Genomic DNA, 25,808 nt, shown 5'->3' on the forward strand with positions numbered 1-25,808 from the left:
GATTAGAAATAATCTCTCACATAAAGAAAAAAAAATGGCAACCTTAATAAAGGATTTTCTCAGCATAGTTAGAGAGCATATAGATAAAAAAAGAACAGGAACATGGGAAGAAGATGGAAATCTTGAATCAACAATACAGAAGAGAAATAGAATGCATGAAACAAATTCAAAGAGATGCTCAGGAAATAAAACTCTATTGAAAGCTGGCAAAACTGTTTGAATGAAGCTGAGGATAGAATTTTGAACCTTGAGAATAGGATCAATCACAGCAATCATGAAAGAACTTTATAAAAATAACAAGACTGCATGAAATGACAATTCAACAGCTTCAAGATGATACAAAGAGAAACAATATAAGACTAACAGGCATCAGTGAAGATGTAGGAGTCAACACAAATGACATTGGTAAACTATTTGCATATCTAATAGCAGAAAATTTCCCAAACATTGGAGAAGAGCCACATGTACAGATAAACGAGGCATATAGAATGTCAAACAGCCATAACCAAAATAAATCTACACCCAGACATATAATAATTAAGATCCCAGAAATTCAGCATAAAAACAAAATACTGAACATTGTTAGAGAAAAGACAACTTACCTATCAAGGAAAGCCTATTAGAATTATGGCAGGCTTTTCAGTACAAACACTCAAGTCAAGATGAGCTCCTAATGAAGTGTTTCAAGCCCTGAAAGAAAAAACTTTCAACCCAGACTGATGTACCTAGAAAAAATATCTTTCAAATTCAATGGAGAAATAAGATATATCCATGACAAAGAACAACTGAAGAAATTCATGTCCACCAAACCAACCCTATAAAGAATACTGAAAGACATGTTATATAGGCATAAAAATGACCACAATCTCCAGAACAACAACAGAAAGAAGGCTGGACAAGAAAAAAAAAAAGGGGGAGAAAAGCAGGAAACCAACAATAGGAACACAACATAGCAAAGTCGAGCCAGTACATATCAGTTATATCAGTAGAAATAGTCTCCATTCACCAATTAAAAGAAATAGGTTGACAGAATGGATCAAGAAACAGGATTCAACAATATGCTGTATACAGGAAACAAATCTGATTCAAAAGGAAAATCATAGACTAAAAGTCAAAGGATGGAAAACAATATTCCATGCAAAAAGAACCCAGAAAAAAGCAGGGATAACTATTCCGTTTGCAGACATTGTGAACTTAAAACCAAAAATGATCAAAATAGGTAAAGAAGGTCACTACATACTTGTTAGGGGAATAATTCAAGAGGAAGAGCTAACAATCATAATCATATATGCACCAAAAACAGGAGCTCCCAACTACATTAGACAAATACCAATACACGTGAAAAACCAAATATGCGATAACACAATTATAGTAGGAGGGCTTAATACTCATCCCATGATCATGAAGAAATAAATCAACTAGACAAAAGTCAGCAAAGAAATAACAGAACTGAATCAAATCTGTGAACAAATGAACTTAGAGGTTTACAGAGTATTCCGCTCACATCAAAATAAACATTCTTCTCAGCTGTGCGTGTGACATTCTCTAAGATAGACCATTATTATCCCATAAAACATGTATAAGTAAATGCAAAGTGATTGAAATTGTCACATGCATATTATTTGACCATAGTGCACTGAAATTGGAAATTAATGCAAAAGAAAGTGTTAAATCTATGTAAACACATGGAAATTAACAACTTCTTAAACATCCAATGGGTTATAGGTGAAATTAAAAAAGAAATTAAACAACACCTACAATTCAATAGCAATGCAGATACAACATATCAAAACATGTGGGACTCAATAAAAGTGGTCCCAGGAGGAAAATATATAGCAATGAATTGTCACACCAGGAAAACAAAGTAAGCACAAATAATAAATGTCACACCTTGAGCTTCTAGAAAAAGCAGAGTAAGTGATGCCCAAAACTCATAAAGTGAGAAGATTATAAAGATCAGAACAGAAATTAATGCAATTGAGACTAAAAAAACAATACAACAAATGAATCAAAAAGAAGGTTCATTGAGAGAATAAACAAAATTGACAAACCTCTAGCCAACTTTGTCAAGAAAAAAGAAGTAAAATACTCAAATTCATACAATAGGGAATGAAAAGTGTGAAAATATTACAGATTGCATGGAAATTCAGAAGATCATGAATACCTACTTTGAAAACGTTTACTCACATAGGGTGGAAAACACAGAGGAAATGGACAGATTTCTAGAAACATATGAATTACCAAAACGCAATCAAGGAGATATAATAATTTTGAATAACCCATTACCAGCCACTGAAATTGAAAATGTGATTAAAAAAAAAAAAACTTAACCAACAAAGAAAAGCCCAGGTCCTGATGGATTCATGACTGAATTCTATAAGAAATTTAGAGAAGACTTAATGCCAATACTCCTCAAACTCTTTAGTGAAGTTGAGAAGGAAGCAATCTTCTCTAACTCATTCCTGGTAGCAAGTATAACTCTGATACCAAAACCAGGGAAAGACCAAACCAAAAAGGAGAACTACAGGACAATCTTCCTAATGAACATTGATGCAAAAATTCTCAATAAAATACTGGCAAATAGAATGCAGCAAATCATCAAGAAGATTATACATCATGACCAAATGAGATTCATTCCTGGAATGCAGGGATGGTTTAACATATACAAAACAATAAATGTAATATATCACATCAACAGAGCCAAAAACAAAAACCACATGGTCATCTCAATAGATGCAGACAAAGCTTTTGATAAGCTCCAACACATGTTCATGATAAAAATCCTTCAGAAACTCAGAATACACAATGTCTACCGCAATCTCATAAAGGTCATTTATGATAAACCCACAGCCAACATTATACTATTCAATATAGTTATGGAAATACTAGTCAGGGCAATCAGACAAGAGAGAGAAATAAAAGGAATAAAGACAGGAAAGGAAGAAGTTAAACTATTACTACTTGCAGATAACATGATACTCTATAGAAGACCCAAAAAACTCCATGAAAAGACTACTATAGGTAACAAATTCATCAGTGTAGCTGGATACAAAGTCAATGCTCAAAAATCAATAGCATTCTGTACACAAACCAAAAACTGAAAAAGAGAGAAATTATGGAAATATCTGTCATGTGGGTTTTCATGGTAGCATTTGTGATTATGGATAACAGATCTTGTCATTGTAGGGTAATCCTCAGAGAGCACATCAGTTATAATCCATCAGTGACCAACATTCCTGATAGCTGGAGGGCAAGTTTTTGGACTTGAAGGAAAGAATTGGGTGAGATAATAATCTGTATTATTTTCCAGAGGGAGATCAAAAGAGGCTGCTTTCCTTCTGAGTGCAAGGAGAGGTTGAGGACAGGCAGGATTTATGAAAGAATAGTATCAGGATATGACGGTTCCTGGCAAAGGTCTATGTATTTCATCCTTTCTGCCAAAAGGAAGGTTTGTGCCAGACTGGTAGATGGTTCTGTTCTCATGGTAGAGTGGAGCCCTCCATATACTTGAGGTTTTTTAAGCCTCTGTGTTTTTTTAAGGCTGGATTTCTGAAACTGTAAGAGCTCTAGAGGTTGTTACTATGCACCTCAGTTATATGTGTGTGAGCTGGTTACAAGCTGTTCCTGTAGGATTATGTTTTAGATAGATAGATTTAACTTTTTTAGAGCTTTGTGTGCTTTGCTGCCAATCATCAAGAGTGGGCTGTATCTAGGGGTGATAGTTTTATAGCAGGACTTTAGGAACTTTTTTTGTCTTCTCAGTGCAGGTAGGGAATGTCTTGGTCCAGCATGAATAGGTGCATATAAGCACCAATAGACATCTGTAACCCCTATAAGACTTTATTTTGGTATACTTACAGGCAATAGGATTCCAAGAGAGGGTTTAGGCCTCTGGATTAATTGTTTTAGGTGCAGGTTTGACATGGTTGTCAGTCAGTTCAGAAGATGCTAGCCAGGCATGGGATTTTATGGCTTTTTCTTTTGCTGCTCAGTGTGTCTTATTATTTTAGTCAGTTTCTGTTTTAATCAGGGGTTTGCAAGAAGAAAAAGACAATATAGGACATATAACTTATAGTATTATTTATAATGGTCACTCAAGGAGTCAAATACAAAAAAGTGCAGGAAATCTGTCCATACACTAAAGACTTAGAAAATCTAGCCAAGTACCTAGATCCCATGGCAATAACCTGCATGAGTTCATCTGAAAACCCAAGCCCATGACAATGCCCTCAACAAGTCCAATTGAAGGCCCAGAGCCCATGACAATGACTCGTGCAAGTCTTTTTCACAGATCTATGCTGGGAAGGCCCAAAGTTCAGCAGTGAAATCTAGAAAGTCTATGCTAGCGGGGTGAAGGATCTGTGCCAGTAGGTTGAGGATTCTATATTGGAGCCAATAAGTGATGCTCAAAATAAAGATCAACTCTTCCCCAAAAAGTACCACAGCCATCCTCAGTGACAATGAGGTCTTGAGCTCTTCTGATGATGAAAACAGCTGAGTACATAACAGGAAGCCAGCATGACGAGCTTCTCCCAGAGATTATGCAGCACACATCTTCCCCTCTAGAGCCAGAAAGTGAAGGTCAAAATAAGGACCAAAGCTCCCTCAAAGTGTACATTTTTTTTTTTTTGTCTTTTTGCTTTTTATCGGTATCGGGGATTGAACTCACGACTGCCTGCTTGCAAGGAAGACGCTTATGCCGCTGAGCTAAATCCCCAGCCCCAAAGCTCCCTCAAAGTGAACTGCAGCCATTCTCAGCAACAAGATCCTGAGCTCTTCTGATGATAACAGCTGAGATTATATCAGGGAAGCCAGAACAACAAGCTGCTCCAGGAGAACCAGCAGCTCTAGACAAATAACACTTAGGAAAACCAATAACGCTGTACACTTCCTCTCTACCTTTTATGCTGGTTAACAGTCTTCAGGTGGACCCTCTAAACTCAGCATCATGCTGATTCAGTTCAGCTGGTGCATCAGCCGACCATCAGTTTTCAATCCACCACAGTTTCCAAACAGCAGCAGGAAGCAGTAGATCCTTTCATTTTCAGACCAATTGTAGGCCTACATGAGTTTGTTCTGAAGACCATCCCTGTGTGAGATCATTAGTTAAAATAAGTTGTCCAAGATGGACAAGCTCCATTCTCAACAGAGCCGTTTTATCCATGAACAAGGTGTCTGCAGCATCTGCCAGGGGGTTCATTTTTAAGTCTTGTTGGCAGAAGAACAGTTCATGAGTCAGTGTCAGGTTGTCATGGTCTGTTGTACAAGCTTGGTGGGCAGGAACATGGTAGAATTGAGTGGTTTCATCACTACAGGAATCAGGTGAGGACTTTTGCATAAGAGTCCCAGCTGTTGCTACCACTAAACGTTTACATGGCACCAGGACAGTTATGTCTTACCTAAGATGAACTTGTCATATTTTGATAAGAAGGACAGTGACTGTTACCGGGTGAAGACAAAGGGGGATTGCAGCACTTAGCAACTGAATGCAAGCATTTACACAATGGACCACTGTGACTCCCAGGGGCTGACAGTCTGAGTAAGCAACTTCGAAGTCACAAGTCATCACTCATCCACAAACAGGTTGAATTCCAGTTACATCTGAAATTCTAATGGTTGGGACTGCAGAGGGCTTTTACTTTTTAATTGAAGATTTGTGTCCTTTCCTAAGATTCCTTAACGCCAGTTTCTGTCAGATATTACAGCAGAGCTTTTGTGTCTTTCCAGCAGGCAGCTTATGTGTCGTTAGTCAGAAGTGCAATGATAGTTTGTGCCAGGAAATTAGTAAGGTCAGTTCTGAGTGATTCTCCAAAGAGGATAAACAATTTTTTGAATATCTGTGATGTTGAATACAAGTAAGTTAAACTCTGAGTTCAGAATTGGGGTCTTTCCATTTAAAGGTAAAGAGGGGCTGGCTGACAGGAGCCAATGGAAGGCAGAAGAAGGCATCCTTTAGATCCAGGCAGGTGTACTAGCAGGATACGGGTGACTGCAGGATGGAGAGCAACTATGGTGGCATTGACAGCTCAGAGATCTTGAACTGCCTTTACAGGCAGGAGAAGTGTATGTTAACAATTTGACAATCTATAAACATTTTGGATTTTGAATCCAGTGGATGTATGGTTGCATTGTTTTATTAGGTGACTGTGACAGCTAGCAGGAGGGTACAGATAAACAGGCTGCCTTGGAGTAGCCAAATCAGTTGTCAGAGTTTCCCTGAAATTAGTAGAAGTTTCCAGACCTTTCTGGAAATTGAGTCCAAATGAGCTGGCCTTTTTATCTTTTCCCAGGGTCTTGTTATAGGAACAACCTACAAGCGGAATAAGGCATCTTTTAAATCTAGACAGGTAAACCAGGTGGCATCTGGTGATAGCAGCCCAAGAAGGGTGTATTGGTTGGGAACCACAGAGTGCAAGGTGATGGCTGTGTTGTTGATGTCACAGGGAACTGGCATGAACAACAATCCCCTCTGAGGATTTTTACTGGGAGGGCAGGAGTGTTTCAAGGTGATTAAATAGTCTTTCAGGACCTGGAAGTGCTTTAGGTGGGTGATGTGTGGCTGGATGCCTGTTTGTGATTCCCACTACATAATATACACAAGCATGGTTGAAGGCCAAGGGTAGAGGCAAGTTTTTGGTTTATACCTCTGGAAGAAAGTTTTCAGAATTTCAGAATTGCAGTTATCTGTCTCAGACTTATGTAGGGCTCAAAAGAAGGATGCTGACTGTGGTGTGGTGCCTTTACCTTGGAGAGGAGGTCACTTCCTAGAAGCAGTATGGGGCGTTCAAGTATGCATAGGAACTTATATATGGTGAAATATAAGGTTGCAGGTTTGTGCCTGGTGAAGGGGTAAGAGGAAGACTTCCAGCTGCCCCAGTGATGGTAATGTGGGCTCCTGGTGGCCTAGCTGAGGAAGGGAGCCCAGTGTGGCCTAGTCTAAACCTGTCAGACCAAAAAAATGTTGTGTTTGATCTAAGTTGAATGATTATCTTTAAGTCTGAATGGGCATTTACTTTGTAGTGTCCTTAGCCCTTATAACTCACATATTTGTGTTTAGCAAGTGTGGTCATCTATCAGACTGGATTTTCTTGCAGACAGTAGTGTTTTTATGCAATGGAGGCCAAATTTATAGTCTGTGAGTTTTCAGGAGCCTTAGAGTCAAAGTGGTGTAGGCCCTGTAGACATCAGAGAATCTCTCATGAAAGTTCAAAAGCCTTTATCAAGCTTTTGTGTAACAGCCATAACTTTTGACATATTGTTGGGCTTCCCCCCTTCTTTGATTCCTTGAGAAGGGCTTGACTGTGTTACTTTGATCTTTTTTGCTGGCTGGAAATTTGACCTGGTGAGAGCTACAATGGCGTCTGCCAAGGTGAAATTTTTGAAACTTGTTCAGGCCCGGAGAGCATCAGGTTGATTTTCTTTTAACTGTACAGCCACCAGCAAAGCCCTTTTTAAAATGCTTAGATTTGCAATCAAGAACTGTGAGTTTTGTCTAATTAGTTTCCATTCCTGACACCCTACATGTGTATAGAATACCCGTAAATGATGGTGCAACTATGAGAGTGTGTCCCTTACAGAGAAAAAGAGTCCATTTAGATGCTCACCTGGGCCCTTGCCTCCCAGTAATGTTGGAACCATCTGGACTATGGAAAAGGATTGGTGGGTTCTCCATTTCTTTCCTTATTAGATGTGTATATGAAACCACAGGTTGGGATTCAACCAAACTCAGTAGGTTTGGAGAGGGATGTCCAGCCCCTCACTATGAGGCACATACACAAATGAATTGCCATTCATTACATGGGAACATTCTTATTCTGCTTGTAGGTTGTTCCCATGTAATTGCCATTCATTACAAACAGTCACACATTGATTCAGCAGGCATTCAGAGGTTAAACATTCCAACCCCTTTGCTCAAGGAAAATCCTGACTAATGAGAGTTTATCATGCTGTTCTTCTCAAGCTGAGTGGGACTGACAGACTAACTGGGGTGCCCCCAGGCATCTTATCAGAATCTGTCAGATAGACAGGCAAGCACACTGGATCCTCTTCCCTTTTGGGCCTGATGTGAGCCACTCAACAGGGAGCCAGGAAACCTGTCCAGACCTCTGAGGTGACTTGAGAAATTTTGAGGGTACACCTTCCCATCAGGACCTGGAGAGGTTCCTGCTTGTCCAAGAGGGCCTCAACCAGTCACTGAAGAGGTCAGTATGGTTGGCTTTCCCAACTGAAGCACCAGATGCTACAGCAAAGGGAAACACTGAAATGACACCCAGAATTTGGATGCAGTGTTGATAGGCATTGATATCAAGAAAAAGTATCAGGTCCCAAAGGCTCAGGGAGGGAGGTATTTTTGGTGTTTGCAAGCAAGAAGTAGAGTATTTGACTGTATTTGATCGGTTCTTACAATATGCATCATAGTGAGCTGGTGTGCATTACAGTGACCTGCTGGTTCTAAGAAAAAGAAAACCAGGAAACGTAAGAGGAACTGTTACCTGGGCAACTAATAGAAACTGAAGTATACTGATGGAGGGAGACATTGTCTGCTACATCCCAACTCTGATATCTTTTTAAAGGAGTAGATATTTTTTTGTGTTTGTGTCTTTATCTGTTTTTATGTAATAATCCTCATTCACATAAAGGGCTCTGAAGTCTCTCTTTAATAGGTTGGGGACTAGGGAGCTCAAAATAATTCCCACATCTTCTCATGTTTTTCTGCCTTTTTACCATTACATGTCAGATACTCAATAGGATGATCTTTTGCTCAATATCATTGCTCTGTGTAAGAAAATATTACAGCTTTTGTTCTTTTAAACTGAAAAAGACAGGAAATTTTACCTTATGCATGGAAAATATGAGCATGTTTGTGAGCCACTCTTGACATACTCTACACAAGGACCCAGCATGTTGTTGGGGATGTGCTTCATAAGCAAGGGAAGTATCTGTCTCCCACTCCAAGATGAAAATGACTTTGTAGATGTTAATCAATCTTCAGTCTATTAATCTGGAACAAAGAATTTCAAAATTTAGTGACTTAAACACTTAATATCTCATAGGTTCCATGAGTTGGAAATCAAGAGATTACGTGGTATAGGATGGCTCAATTGCAAGACACTTGATTCAGGTGGAAGCAACTTTTCATGAGGGCCTGCATAGTCTGCAGGCTTGACAGGAGCATATCATTGACTTCTGATCCCTGACAAAATTCCTGAAAATATTTAAGAACACATTTCATGGGAAACAAAAGCAGTCACATTGGCTTTTGGCAGCCTCAATTTGCTGCCTTACTGGTTTTCATTTTCCAGGGCAGGCAACCAATAGAGAGCAGAAAAGACAAGTGATAATCTTTATGATCACTCTCAGTATTGGTATCTAATCAATTAATTATTCTTTTGTTAGAAGCCAGTTATATATAAGGGTTAAAAATTCTGTGTATTGGCCCCCATGTTGTTTCCTTCCTCACAGAAGGTTGGAGCCATTAACTTAAACCTGCCAGAGTCAGAATCAAAGTTGTTTTACTGTTTGTCTTTCTGAAATCAAATGTCAATATGCAGTTTCAGCTAAACTTGAACTCACCATGTAGTCTAGGCTGGTCTCCACCTTCCTGTGGTACTGTAGCCTCAGCCTCCAGAGTGGTAGGATTATAGGTGTGTACCACCATGCGGAGCAAAATAAAAGTTTCGCACATTCAATTGCTTTAAGTAGCATAGTTTTAGCTATTGAGAGCCTTTCAGCTTTGCATACACCATGAAAGGATACTTAACATTTATTATCAGGATGTATGAAACTCTAAACACTGATTACTGTTCATAGCTCTCTGACCCTCAGATCCCTGGCTGCACTGATAAATGACATGTGTAGACACACCCTTCTTCAGTTCTCCTCTGGGAGTTCTCTCCTCCTCCCATTTTGTGTGGTGGTCTGTGCTCCTGAAAAGTCTGTATTTTGAAGAAAACTTGCTCCTCAGCTGGTCAAGTGACAGACCAAATGGAGCTACTGATATCTCACAAGTGATTAACTAATTCCTAAGCCCTAAAAATCTTTATACTCAATGGAATTCACACTCTGGGTAAAGGATTTCAGAGGTGCATAAAAGGTGAAGATAAAATTCATTGTGAGTTGTTGCAGTGGTTGCCACATAAGGTCCCCTTCTAAGTCCCCAAAGAGGCACATCTTTCTCAGACACCAGACAGGACTCTTGGTCTTGTGTTTGCATGAAGAAGGTGCTGAGGAGCACAAGGGTGTTTTTGTCTCACTTCCCCATAAGCTTGTATCACTGTGGAAATGGAAAGGGTTGCTATACTGCAAGGTACAGTAATAGGTGGCCTCATCTTCAGGCTGGATCCCTGTGATGGTGAGGGCAGCCTTGTCTCCAAGCAATGAGCCTGAGAATCTGGCAGGGACACCGGGGACCTGATTGCTGTTGTCACCAATTATCTGCTGGGGTGTTTGGTATGGTTTCTGTTGGATCCAGTCAACGTAGTTACTGGTTGTGACAGCCCCAGTACTGGAAGCACAGGTGAGCGTGACTGTCCCTCCAGGAGAGATGTACAGTGAAGATTCCTGAGTCACCACAGCCTGGGATTCGGCCCCTGAAAATAAGTGAGAAACCTGATGGTCAGGAGAGGAGACAGAGGCAGCAGTGCTGCCTTCCACAGCCCCAGGCAGAAAATCCCTGCTGACCTGTGATGTGAGCCAGAAGTGTGAGCAGGAGAGGAGCCCAGGCCATGGTGCAGACAGCCAGGGCTGTGCTTTTCAGAACTGCTTAGCACACAAGCAGCCCTCAGCTCTCATTATAACTCTTAGTGCCCTGCTAGGGGACGGCAGGCAGGGTTTTCATGCAAATGAGATTGCCCTGCCAAGGAGTTCAGCAACTTGTTCAGGTCACACCTACTGAGTTAACCCACAGTGAGTAAGCCACAATGGAACCCACAGCCTACAAAACTGTTCAGTTGTTACTTGCTGTCCAAAGACTAACCCCACAGCACCTGCTAGTGTCAGCAATGAAAATACCATTATGTAATGTTGCACTCCTATGTGCACAGATCAGGACTGCAACCTTCCAAAGGAGTGGGCGACAAAGGCTTAAATAAATGAAACAGGTGGTAAGGTTTTAGAGCTCCATTAGGGTCAAAGTCCTCTAGTATAATTTGAGATTTTGGGGTCTGAGACAAAGAACTTCTGTGTATGACCCATATTTATTTACTTTTCAAACAAAGGTAGGGGATACTGAAAAAAATGTGGGAGGTGAGCAAGACCTTGGAAGTCAGTATAAAGACTTCTCCAGGTTGTAAATTATGCTAATTTAGAAGAACTATCTTATCTCCAGGTTGACATTTATAGTAATACCTAGACAACAGGAGTGAGATGCCTGGAGCTGCAGTCTCTAGCTAGTTAACTGGAATTGGAGCCAGGTGTCCTCAGCTGTGGCCTTTTCTTATCTTGGAGATGTCACTGGCATCACAGGCTACTAAAGGCCTCATCCAGGACTAATGATTTATAGAGGTTTCCTTACATAAATTCATTGTTTGTCTCCAGAAAAGGGGCTGAGGCATGGGACAGACTCACAGAAAAAAAAGCCAGTGAGTCACGCAAAAAAGCCAATAAGTTAATTTTAACCAAGATTAAGGCAAGAGTAACCAAGAGTTTAACCAAGAGTTAAGAGTAAGAGGCATGAACCAGACTCATGCAAAAAAACCAATGAGTTAATTTTAACCAAGAGTTGCTAAGAGTTGTTTTGTAGTGATCTCCATCAGACTCCTGCAGGTCTTTTTCCATTTATAACCCCTTTTCCTTAGATGTTTTCTCAGTACAACTAGTTCAGTGCCTGGGATTCCAGGAGGAAGCTGGATAGAGACATTCTGGGCATTTGAGACTGAGTGGGTTACTGCTTTTCTCCTTAATAAGTTCCTCCAAGGCATAGACTTCAGATTCCTTAAGTGGAAGAGCTGAGACTCTAAATTCTTTTGGTCTCTGAATTTAGATTTCTTGATAATTTACCTAGCAATGAGCCACTTAGTAAGACTTAAAAAAAATTTTTTTTGGTCTTCTTGAGATAGTGTTTCATTGTGTAGCTCAGACTGGCCTTGATCTTACTTTGAAGCCCAGGGTGGCCTGGAACTCACAGCATTCCTCCTGCCTCAGTGTCCCATGTCCTGGGATTATAGGAATGTATCCCTAAGCAAGATTGTGGACATATGAGCAGCTGTTCATTCTACTAGGCCCAGCAGCATTTAGAATTTATTTCTGAATAGTGTGTATGGAGTACTCTTAAAGTATATGGTGAACATTTTAAAAATGAATGCAATAAAAGTCATACTTTATCCCCTTCAATATATTTGTCCTTGTTCAAACACATTTCTCCAATATTTCTTTCCCTTTCTAAAATCATTGGTAAGTGTTTAGATTTGATCAAAATGTGCTGATTATTACAATTGCAGGCCTATAAAAACATTCAGGTGTGTCCTTAAGCCACCACTTCAGGATATCTGGCTCCATGAGATGTCTGATGAAAATGATCATAAAGACGAGTGTTATAATTGATTCAGGATATCAAGGCAGCCATAAGAACACAAGAAAATATGAAACAGAACTTACGAAACTAGTTAAGAAAGTGGTAAGGATGATAGCATAAGTATTCAAAGTCAAAGAGAGTATTTTGAATAAGATTTGTAGCAATATGTCATTTAATGTAAAAAATTAAACATTGTCATGGTTACTTTACTTTCGTTGCTGAGACAAAATGCCTGACAACCAAAATCAAGGAGGAAAAGATTTATTTAGCTCACAGGTTGTATAAGTTTCAATTTCTAATCAGCTGGCTCCAAGGCAGGATGATATGGCACAGGGGCAACAGTTCAAGGTAGTGGAAGACAACAAAATCAACAAGAGCAAAAGGGGGAAGAGCAGGCCTCTTCCCCCTGCCTTAGATTGTAAGCAGGCTACCACCACCAACCCAGGATGTGACACACCAACTCTGTGTCCTCCTCTTGCACAGGCTGAGGCTGTTTACAAAGTAAGGATCTTGGCTCCCTACTGAGTCACTTAGTTAAACTTCTAAACTTCCCAAGTTGAAACAACATATCAACCATTAAAATCCAGCCCTTCTCAACATGGCAACCATTTACATTTCTTTAAACAGGTTTCCAGATACAAAGACATGCAGATTCTTGCCATTTCACAAGTTGAACATTATAACACAGGTTTAACAATCCTTAAAAACCAGTATTATATCTATCAATATTTTATTACATTAGAACCTTAATTTTTCGCTCTTGGCCCCACAAAGACTCATGTACATCCCTTTATGCAGAAGGCATTTAGTCCATCTGCAAGAGCTGCCAAGTCCTAACAGTTTTAGCATTGCACAAAGTCCAAGTTCCAAGTCTTCCCTGAGATCTAAGACAAACTCTTAGTTGCAAACCCCCGTATAAATGAAAACAAAGGTAAACACTTCCAGCATTCAATGGCACAAGATAACTATTTTCATTTCCAAAGTCACAAGTAGGGGATAACAAAGAATTGGGACCAAAACAAGTCCATAATCTACTTTCAGTAGATTCTACAAGTCCAGTAGTTCTACGTTCAGCATCTGAAGCAATTTGTGGCAAATTGTGTGCTCCAAAGTGCTTGAGGGGCTCCATCCTTATGGTGCTACTGGTGGTTACAGCTCCCATGATTCCTCTCTTAGGCTCACTTTGCTCCTCCTTGCTGCTTTCCATAGGGGATCCACGTGGCTGGTTTTTCCAGACTTTCTGTGTTTCCACTGCACCTTCAGCTTCTCATATTACCTTCTCAGGGGCACACTGCCTGGCCTCCTCCCCTGTCTTCTTCTTTTCTTTTTTATTCTTTTCAAATCTATTTCATTATATAAAGAAAAAAAATCCTAAAATTTTCAAAGCACAATTGGGGGTAACAACACATTGTGTATTCTTATCTTCATTTCAGTTATTCAGAGTACAAGATATATGCATTTTATTGCCCTAACAATATTAGCACAAAATTTCTCTTCACCGAACTCAGAGAAATCAGTAGTATAACTATCTTAAGTATCATATGCATTCATATACATATATATTTGCATATACGTACATAAATTGTTTCCTCAGCTTCTCACAGAGTAAAGACAGTATGATATTTACATGTGCAAGTATGATTTATTTCACTTAAGAATATTTATTTCACTTAGGAGTCTCAAATTACATCCATTTAGGTATAAAAGTCTCAAGTTTATCCTACTTTATGGCTGAGTAGTATTCCATTGTATAAAAATACCATATCTTTTTTTATCCATTCCTCAGTTGATGGGCATTTAGGTTGTTTCCAAGACTTGGTTATTACAAATTGTGGTGCTATAAACATGGGTGCACATATATCATTGTGGTATGATGTTTTTAATTTTCCTGGGAAGATACTCAGAAGAGGAATACCTGGGTCAAATGGGACCTCCAATCCTAGCTTTTTTAGGAATCTCCACACTGATTTCTATACTGGTTGCTGTATAAAAGAAACACATTTTACTCAAAAAACCCACATAGACTAAAAGTCAAAGAATGGAAAATAATATTGCATGTGACAGGAACCCAGAAAAAAGCAGGGGTGGTATTCTCTTTGCAGACACAGTGAACTTCAAATCAAGAATGATCAAAAGAGATAAAGAAGTTCATTACATATTTGTTAGGGGAAAAATTCAAGAGGAAAAAATAATAATCATAAATATGCATGTGCCAAATATAGGAACACCCAACTATATAAGATAAATATTATATGTACTGTCAAAGCAAGTACAGGATAAATATTGATACATATGAAGAATCAAATAAACAACAAATTGTAATGGGGGCCCTTGTACCCCATCATCCCAAAAAGATAGGTCAACTAGACAGAAAATCAACAAGGAAATAATAGTAGTGAGCCAAATCTGTGAACAAATGGACTTAGTGGGCATTTACAGTGTTCCACCAACAATATCATAATATACATTATCTCTTCTGCACAAGGGGTATTCTCTAAAATACAGCGTATACTAGCCCATATATTTATGCTGAAGAAGTGCAAAGGAATGGAAATTATTCTATACATATTGTACGACCATAGTACAATGAAACTGGAAATTAATGATGACAGAAACAGCAAAAACTCAAACACGTGGAAATGAAATAACTCCCTCCTGAACAATCAATAGGCCACGGGTGAAATTAAAGAAGAAATTAAACAATATCCACAGTCAAACAACAATGCAAATACAAATTACCAGAACCTGTGGGATGCAGTGAAAGCCATCCTCAGAGAGAAATTTGTAGCAGTCAATTCTCATGTCTGGAAAATAGAATGAGCACAAATAATCTAACGCTGCACCTCGAGCTCCTAGAAGAAGAAGTCAAAGCTGTAGCACACGGAAGGAAATTATTCAGATGAGAGCAGAGATTAATGCAGTTGAGATTATGAAAACAATACAAAGAACTAATGAATTGAAGAGCTGTTTTTTTGACAGAATATATAAAATTGACAAATCCCTAGCCAAGCTTATCAAAAAAAGAAAAGAAAAAACTCAAAAGTCGTGCATTGAAGAATGAAAAGGGTGAAATCACTCCAGACAGTATGGAAATTCAGAAAATCATCGATACGTACTTCGAAAATCTTTACTTGCATAGGATGGAAAACACAGAAGAAATGGACAGATTCCCAGAAATGAATGAATTAACAAAACTGAAGAAAGAAGATATAAAAATCCTGAATAACCCAGTATCAGTTAGTGAGACTGAAAATGTAATTAAAAAGTTACCAATAAAGAAAAGCCCAGGTCCTGACAGATTTGCTGTTGGGTACTACAAGAAATTTAGAGAAAAACTAACGCGACTTGACAGGTTTTTCCTTGACGGGTAGAAAAATAAGAGAAAAGAAAGAAAGAAAGAAAAAGGCTTTTATTGAGAGCTCAGGAGAGCTGCAGTAGAGTGCAAGATCCTCTGGGGGGCAGACAAGCTTTCTGCTTTTATTCAGTTTGACCAGGAGTGGAGTTTGAAGGGGCGGGCCTAGAGACATTTTGACAGCTGATTGGGAGAACATGGTGCAGACGAAAAGGGGGAAATGCAATTTCAGTTTTGGAGAAGAATGCGGAGTCAGCCTTGAGGTGATCCTGTCCAGAGCCAAATTGGACAGGCACCATGGTGAGCCTGGCATTTTTCACACAGGCAGAACTCGTCCCCACTAAAGCTGAAACTCTTTAATAAAACTGAAGGCAAGTAGTACTTCCCAAGTCATTCCTGGAAGCAAGTATTATTCTGATTCCAATCAGAGAAGAATCCAACCGAAAAAACTACAGGCCAATCTCCCTGATGAACATAGATACAAAAATCCTCAATAAGTTACTGGCAAATAGAATGCAACAAATATTCTAGAAGATTATACACCATGACCAAGTGGGATTCATTCCCAGTATACAGGATGATTCAACATATGCAAATCAGTAAATGTAATGCACTATATTAACACAACTTCCTATGTTTTCCTGCCCCTTATTTATGACTTGAATTACTCCCATAAAAGAAACTATGGAAATTTTGGGCCCATGTGTCTGATTTATTTTACTGAAATGTATGATGTCAAGATCCATCCGTTTTCTGACACATGACCCATGTTTATCCTTCTTTATGGTGGGATACTACTTTTCTCCATATAAACATTACATTTTCTTTATCCATTTATCTGGTGATGGACATGTAGGTGGCCTCCAAGTTTTACTATCATGATTTCTGCTGTTATAAACATGGATATGAATATATTACTGTAATTTTCCATTTTAATTCTTTAGGAAAGAGCCTCAAAATAGTATGGGTGGAGTGCAATTTCTATTTTTAAATTTTTGCAGAATTTCTGTAATGATTTCTATTATATGTATGGCAATATGTACCAATAAGAATAAAAATTGAAAAAATAGGGTACCTTGATGAAGTGCTTGTTTAACTTGGGGGAAGAGGAAGAGATTTACTAACTTAGAATTCAAATTAAAACCAGAATGAGATAGGAGTGTAATCCCTAGAATCACTATAAAGTAAAAAACTGAATCCTTAAAACTTAAATATACAGATGCTATCATCCATTCTACAATATTGTATAGTATGTGTCCATAATCTATGCATTCTTCCTCTGTACTTTCAATTACCATTACAATATTTGTACTCTATACTCAAATGCAAATGTTGTGTAAATAATTTTTATACTGTACTATGTGGGAAATACTGACAAGAAAAAAAGCTGTATAGCTCCATGCAGTTGAAAAAAGTGGTTTATGGATGTTGGCAAATATTTTTTCAGTGAATATTTCCTACTTATATTTTCTCTACTGTATAATTTCCAATTTGGAAATTTAAAAATTGGTCCCATTATTTTTTGGGGAAAATGGATACACATTAAACTTAGTTGTAAATATGTTATCGTGTAAATTATCTTGGGATTATAAATGATACTGAAGGACATTAAAGGAAAGGCTAATAAAGTTAACCTAAGAAACTACATTTAGTGTAAGACTCAAAGTTGTCCTTGCTCAGCCAACATCAACCTGTTGCCAGCAGAGGCATTGTCTCAGTGGGGACACAGCTCAACACTAGGACTGTCACTGGCTAACACAGGATGTCATAAGAGAGAAGATATGATAAGGAATCTTGTAGGCCCTGGGACACCTGGAGAAATCCAGAAATATACACTAGACTATCGGGTCCTGACCTAGATCCCCAGTCTCTCAAACGGCGAAGGCTTCAACAAAATGAGACAACAAAATGAGACATGATTTATGGCTCCAGGAGAGTCAAAATCCTTTAGTTGAGATGGAGACGCTAGGCTAAGGCAAAGATTTCTCTGGACCACCCATATTTATTAGGTCCAAAATAAAGAGAGGGGAAACCGAGAAAAGTGCAAGAAATGACCAGGACCTTAGGAGTCCCTTCAAAGACTTCTCCAAGCAGTAAATGATGCCAATTTAGGAGAATCTTCTTATCTCTCTGATAACAATTACGGTAGGAGTGTGACTGCAGGAGTGAGATTCCTTCAGCTGCAGTCTTTATTTACTTAATTAGTACAGAAGCCAAGGTGCCCTCAGCTGTGGCCTTCTCTTGCCCTTTGAGGTATCTCTGGCCTCACAGGCCACTATGGGCCTCAGCCAGGACCAGTGATTCATAGAGGTTCACTTACTATGAATCAGCTTCCGTCACCAGGCAAGGGGCCAATGCCTAGGACAGACTCACAGATACACATAGAAAGCCAAATAGTTATTTTTAATTCTGCTCAGAGCCACTTTGTAGTGGTCTCCAAATCTGGACAACTCAAGGACTTTGTTTACTGAGGTGCAAGATAACCTGAGAACTTTGACTACTGATGTTTCTGAACATCTGCTAAGTGATTAATTCAGGAGCCCTAAAATCTCTACACTCAATTCAATGCTCACTCTGATAAAGGATTTCAGAGGCACATAAATGAGTGAAGATACAATTCTTTGTGAGTTGCTTCAGTGGTTGCCACACAAGGTCCCCTTAAAAGTTTCCAAAGAGGAACATCTCTCCAGGTCCCAGACAGGACTCTGCATCTTGTGTTTGCATGAAGGAGGTGCTGAGGAGCACAGGGTGAGTCTGCACAAGGGTGTTTTTGTCTCATTTCCCCATAGGCTTGTATCACTGTGGAAGTGGTTGCTGTACCACAGGGCACAGTAATAAGTGGCCTCATCTTCAGTCTGGGCCCCTGTAATGGTGAAGGCAGCCTTGTCTCCAAGTAAGGAGCCTGTGAATCGGGCAGGAACTCCCGAGTTTCGGGTGCTGGTATGATATATAAGCCCCTTTGGTATTTCAGAGGGTTTTTGTTGGACCCAGGCAGCATAGTTACTGGTTGTGACAGCCCCAGTACTGGAAGCACAGGTGAGTGTGACTGTCCCTCCAGGAGAAATGTACAGTGAAGATTCCTGAGTCACCACAGCCTGGGATTCGGCCCCTGAAAATAAGTGAGGAACCTGATTGTCAGGAGAGGAGACAGAGGCAGCAGTGCTACCTTCCACAGCCCCAGGCAGAAAATCCCTGCTGACCTGTGATGTGAGCCAGAAGTGTGAGCAGGAGAGGAGCCCAGGCCATGGTGCAGACAGCCAGGACTGTTCTTTTCATGACTGCTTAGCACACAGCTTGTATTATAAGTATTAACACCTTGCTGGGGGGTGGGGTGTAGGGTGGAAGGCAGAGTTTTCATGCAAATCAGACTGCCCTGCCAAGGAGTTCAGCAGCTTGTTCAGGTCACACCTACTGAGTTAACCTACAGTAAGTATTTGCTCAAGGAACCTACAACCAACAAAGGTTTTGAATTGCTACCTTCTGTCCCAGGGTTAAGCTCCTCACACCCTCTAGTGTCAGCAGTAAAAATAGCACTGATGGAAAGATTTATTCTAGCACAGTTTCCTACTCAGTAACCCCTTTTCATTAGATGTGGAGGTTTCAGTGTTCTCAGTACATCAAGTTCACTGCCTGTGATTTCAGGGGAACCTGGATGGAAACATTTTGGGCAGTGGAGAGCTGATTAACTCACTGCTTCCTACAAGTCATAGACATCAGATCCCTTGAGTAGAGGAGCTGATATCAGACATTCTTTTAGTCTCTGAATTTAAATTCCTTGGAAACTCACCTAACAATGAGCAACTTAATAAGAGCATGTATTACACTTTTTTTGGTCTTTTTGAGATAAGGTTTCAGTAGATAGTTCAGGTCGGCCTTGATTTTGCTTTGTATCCTAGACTAGCCTTGGAATTCACAGTGATCCTCCTGCCTTAACCTCCTGAGCACAGGGATTGAAGGGAAGTGTCACCAAATTTGTCTTTAACAACATCACTGACACATTCTGTCAGGCCTGTTGCATTTCTGAATTTATTTCTGAATGATGTCTATGGGGTGTTTTGAAATATATGGTGAATTGTTTAAAAATTAATGAAATAAAAAAACACACTTGATCTTCCTGAATACATTTCTCCTTCCCTCAAATTCACTTCTCTGATCATTCTTGCCCTTTCTGAAAATCTTCTTCACTGAAAGTTTAGTAGTTTTGATGAAAATATAGAGATTGTTGCCAAATCACAGGCCCACTGAGAGACGGGTATTAAGATGTGTCTTAATCCACCTCTCCTGTAGATCTGGCTCCATGTGATTTCTGCTCAAAGCAACCATAAGTGTGAAAGTTATAATGGATTCAGGACACTGAGGCAGCCATAACAGCCAACCAGGAACATAAAAGGGAACTTACAAAGCTAGTTTTAAAAGTTGCAAGGATGATATGATAAGTATTTAAAACAAAGGAGAATATTTCGAGTGAGATTTATGGAAACATGTAATTTAATGTACAAAAAAGGTAAACATAGACTATGTTTTTGAATCACCTCTCAAATTTTTCTGTTTCTTCAAAATAGTGTAGAAATACACTGATTTTCCCTGAAAACCTGACAAATATTTCACAATATTTCATACATACACTCACGTGTGTGTGTGTGTGTGTGTGTGTGTGTGTGTGTGTGTGTGTTGCTCATATGGCTCCCATGGCAGAACTGTCTACATCACAGTTTTAGGACATCTGTCTTCTCTGGCCTCTTAAACCCAGTAACCATCTGGTAATCTGCTGGAGCAGTGCTCTCAATCCTGTACCATGAACTTCCAGATGTTGATGAGCCCAATTCAGTGTGAGGGTGGATTGTGAAACCCAATCATTTCAATTCCGGTGGAAGGAATGTTTCCTCATGTCTTGTCACATGCTAAAATTCCCCTTAGAACCTCATGGTATGATGGGCTCCTGAAATTTCACTGCTTGTCTCCTCTGTAGACCATTCACTGAACTTATCAACTCCTGAGTTTCTGTTTTGCTTAACATGATCCCTTCGATGGAGTGTGTAGAATCTTTATACCTCCTAAGGTAACTGAAGTGGAAGTCAGTGTAGTCGTAGGACAAATGGTTTAAAGTACCCTTTATCAGTTCTATGAGGGTATACTACATTAGATTTTCTGTCACTCTTTTTAAATTTGCTTTCTTGATATGAACGAGAAAATATATATTTGCCAAGTCAATAGCTATTTACTTTCAATGTCACTATCCCACATTGGGCTTCTTAGAAAACAATCTTTGAGTTGGAAAGTCTCCCATAGGGATTTTATTTGTAATTCTCTATCAAGAAGAGAGGCAAGAGGATGTCAAAAAGGGCAAAAGCTCTTCTTTTGTGAATTAATGTAGATGTGACGAGAGAGTCTCTCAATAGTTTGCAAATTTTGTCAAGGTGTGTGTTGTACTCATGTAACAAGTAAAACCTTTGCGTGGGGCCTCCAAGGTAAAGGTGTGATGATGTCAAGCCTTTTAACTGTAAAGTTATTTGAGAGGGCACGTCAGGTGGTATCCATAAGCATGCAACACTCCTGACAGTTGGAGGAAGGAGCATTTGGGAGCTGAAGGGGCAACTGGTTGTCACAATAATATAGATGAGGTTCATAGAGGGAGACCTTCATAAGGCTGTATTCCTTGAGAGGAAGGAGAGGTTAAAGAGAGGCAGGATACTGCAAAGAATGGTATCAGGAAAAGACAGCTCCCAGAAAAGTTCTGTGAGTTTATCTTCCCTTAAAAAGGAGAGTTTGTACCAGACTGGTACATGGTTTTGTTTCCATGGACTGAAAAACCTCCAGGGATTTGGCTGAGCCCTTCCCCTTCCTGAGATGCTTTGAATTTCTGTATTTGTGCAAGGCAAGTAAAGACTGTCCATAGCCTTCTGGCTGCACTCAAGAAGGCCCTGAATTTCTGTCAGCTAATTCACTGCTGATCCTGATTTTCGGGAGTTATGAACCTTTTGCCAAACTCAAGATGAGCCCTGATCCAAGTCCATGAGGCCCAAGTCCATAAAGTGAGCCATAATTGGACAGAGAAAGCAGCAGCACATCTTATTGGGTCCTGAGACTTTGGCAGAGGTAATTACATGTTATCAGGTATAGATTGGTCATCGTGTCAGAATAACCAGTGGACACAGACTGTGAGTACATAAAAATTAAATTACAAAGGAATATATTAAATTTCTAGGTCACAAAAGATCCTGCTATAATTAAGGAAAATTATGTTTAGGAATAAATTTTGAAGGTACATTCATTGGAAAATAAAAGCCCAGTTAAATGAGCATCTCAAAACATAAAATATATATAAAATTGGAGAAAAGTGAGAAGAGATTTAGCAATTTATCCAGCTATCCTTATATAAAACTGAGCATTTCACTGGATGTGATACCAGGTGCTTGTAATCCCAGCTCTCTAAAGGCTGAGGCAGGAGGATCACTGTGAGTTTGAGGTCATCCTAGGCTACAAAATGAGTTCAATGTAAACCTGTATTACATAGTGAGAGTTCTTCTCCAAAGGAAGAAGATGAGGAGGAGGAGGAAGAGAAGGAAAAGAAGAAGAAGAGGAAGAGGAAGAGGAGTATTTCAGAAAAGCAAAGTAGGGCATATGTTGTTTAGGAAAACCTAAATAACGAAATTTAGATGCATTGAATCGAGTTTTAAATTGTTTTAGTGTGTGTTTGTAGTACATAATGATAACTATCACTTTGGGAGATGTGGTACAAATATCTAACACATCCTAATTCCTTCTTCTTATACCCGTTAACACCATCCATCTCTTGATCTCCTTCCTTTTTGCAAATATGTATCTGCCCATTTCCAGTAATCATTCTTTGAACTGCTCTGTATTCATGATTTTGGTTACTCACGTAAGAGAAACTCTGTAATATTTAAGCCTTCATATCTGATTTATTTTACTGAAACATGTAGTCTCAAGATTCATCTGTTTTCCCATACATAACCTATGCTTATCCTTCTTTGTGGCACAATAGTACATTACAGCATATAGACACCACATCTTCTTTATCCATTTATCTGGTGATGGACATGTAGGTCACCTTCAAGTTTTAGCTATCATGAATTGTGCTGCCATCAACATGGATGTGCATATGTCACTGCAAGAGGATGTTTTAACACTTTTGGGAAGATTCTCAAAGGAGGATATTATTTATTAATTTATTTATTTATCTTTATGTCTTTTTGAGACAGTATCTCACTATGTAGTTCAGGCTGGCCTTGAACTCACTTTGCAACCCAGACTGATCTTGAACTTGGAATGATTCTTGTGCTTCAGCCTTCTGAGTGCTGGATTCCAGGAATGTGCCACCATGCCAGGCTTTGAAAGAGGAATTTATGGATAAAATGTAATTCCTTCTTTTATTTTTTTAGGACTTTCTTTTTTTTTAGGATGTCTGTAGTGGTTGTGCAGACTGCAAACACATAGAAGTAAAAATAAAAATGAAAATAAAATGAGAGAGTACCAAAAATAATTTGCTTTTCGCTTAGTTTGATTGGAGAAAGAGCAAAATATTGATTAATTTAAATTTCATGTTAAAACCATAGTGAGATATTAGTATATATTCCTAGAGTCACTATAAGGTAAAAAACTGAATATACATACCAGTAATATGCAGATACTGTAGTCCTGTGTAGAATATCATGAAATATTTGTGCATAATACAAGCACATCTTCCTCTATGCATTAAATTACCACTAGATAATTTATATTAATAAACTATACTGAGGTATAAAATAGTTATTTTATTGCACTGTTTGGCAATACTGATAAGAAACAAGGCTGTTTATTTCCATGCAGATGAAAAAATTACTTTATGCCTGATGGGAAATATTTCTTTAGTGGATTTTTTCTTTTTATATTCTCAATGTTGTGTGTATTTTTCAGTTTAGAAAGCTAACATTAGTTCCATGCTATTGGGGAAAATCAACATTACATATAGCTTACTGACGAGTTTGTAATCATGTAAATTAGTTTTGCTATGCAAACAATGTTATAAGATTTAAAAGGACATGTTAATGAAATATACCTAAAAACATTTCGTGTTTTAATGTTTTAAAATGTTGGTAATATTATGTATAGCTTTATATTAAAGGTTGCTATATTGTCGTGAGAACCAGTTTTCCACATAGTTTCCCATGAAATTCATTTTTTTTTTTTTGAGTTGGATCCTCACTGCATACTGCAGGCTGATCTTGAACTTGCAGTGACCGTACTGCTTCAGGCTCCTGAGTGCTGGGACTGCAGGCAGTGCCATTGTGCCTGGTTCTATAACATTTATTTAATTAACATAATTTAGTTAAAAAAGAAAAATTTGTATAAAAATATTTGGTCCATAGAGTGTTAACATGCTGATATAAAACTTGTGGGTAAGCCATACCAAATGTAGTATTTTTCACAAGGAGTAGATATTTATTATGTCCTCATGTCTTTGCCTGGTTTTAGTTACTATTCTGCATGTATCTCAAGGGCATTAGGGTCCCTCTCTTATGGGCTGAAAATGAAGAGCTCATAGATTTTCTCATTCTTTTATGCTTTTATAAGTGTTGCATGTCACATACTTTATAGGATAAACTTTTGCTCAGAACCATTGCTCTGTGTAAAAATATTAATGTCTTTTATTTTTTGAGGTGAAAAAGGCAGAAAATTTCACATTATGTATGGGAAATATGAACATGATCATGAGCCAGTCCTTTGACATACCCTGCAGAAGGGCTCAGTATGTTCTTGTGGAGGTGCAGGGTTGTGCAGGTGCAGGTGCTTACAGGGTTGTGGCCTGTAAGCACGTAAGTGTCTCAGTCTCCTACTTCAGGATTCAAACAATGTAGATTTTAATCAGCCTTTAGTCGGTTAATGTGGAACAAGTAATTTCAAAATTAAGTGGTTTAAATACTTAGCATATCTTAGTTTCCATGAATTGGAAATCAAGGGATTACATGGTATGGGATGTTTCAGGTTCAAAATACTCACTTCAGTCAGAGACAACCTGTCATCAGGGCCTGCATAATCTGAAAGCTCAGCTGGAGTGGGAGGATCCACTTCTGATCTCAGTCACATTGCTTTTTGGTGGCCTTCTATTGCTTATCACCATGTGCCATTTTTCAAGGCAGGGAATTCAAAAGACACAATCAAGACAAGCTATAATCTTTATAATGTAATTACAGTATTAGCATCTCATCTGTTAATTATCCTACTTTAGAAACCAGTGATATAAAAGGGTTAAAAATTACTTTTGTGTATTGACTCTCATGTCGTTCCCACCTCACTGCAGACATTCCTGCCAGAGTCTTACACATCACATTGCTTGGAACTTAGACTAACAGCATAGTTTTAGCCACGTGACGCCTGCCTGCTTTACAAACAAATACATCATGAAAGGGGATTTATCATTTATTAATGAAACACAGGAAATATCTTTGGACTCGAAACTTGAAATGCTTCTTGGCTCTCCTACTTCTGTGACAGTCAGATTTCTGGGTACATTGCCGAGTGACTTGTCCTAAACACATAAATGCTTCTCCAATTCTCCCCTAGGAGTTCTCTCCTCCCCGTCAGGGTGGTGGCCTGTGCTACTGATTCTGGACAGGCACTAGGTTGACCACACTCTGCTCCTTAGCTCGTCAAAGCACAGACCAAATGGAGCTACTGTCACCTCCTAAGTTATGTGTTTTCCTTAACTAATTCCTTCACCTTCACATTTACTATACCAGTCACTCAGCACAGCCTGCATTCAGAGAGGGGTTACAGAAGGGCGTAAACCAGTGAAAGTGTAGTTCCCTGGGGCTCTTGTAGTGGTATTCTTCCACAGTTCCCTTCTAATTCTCCAAGGATGCTCTTATTTCTCAAATACTAGACCTAACTCTGAGATTTGTGTTTATATGAAAGAGGTGCTGAGGAGCACAGGGTGAGTATGCA

General features: G+C 39.0%; 1 gene segment (V, D, J or C); it reads right to left on the reverse strand.

The window, feature by feature from the left end:
- LOC111753989 (Ig lambda-1 chain V region S43-like) overlaps positions 1–10,767 on the reverse strand; it is a 600,738-nt gene extending 589,971 nt beyond the window's left edge. Inside the window, 2 exon segments of the V gene segment in view lie at positions 10,281–10,589; positions 10,681–10,767. Coding sequence covers positions 10,281–10,589; positions 10,681–10,726 — 355 coding nt within the window.
- Between the last annotated feature and the right edge of the window lie 15,041 nt (positions 10,768–25,808).

This window comes from Cavia porcellus, unplaced genomic scaffold (genome assembly GCF_034190915.1).
Source record: "Cavia porcellus strain 051 isolate PalLab524CR breed Dunkin Hartley unplaced genomic scaffold, mCavPor4.1 scaffold_16, whole genome shotgun sequence".
Classification (NCBI taxonomy): Eukaryota; Metazoa; Chordata; class Mammalia; order Rodentia; family Caviidae; genus Cavia; species Cavia porcellus.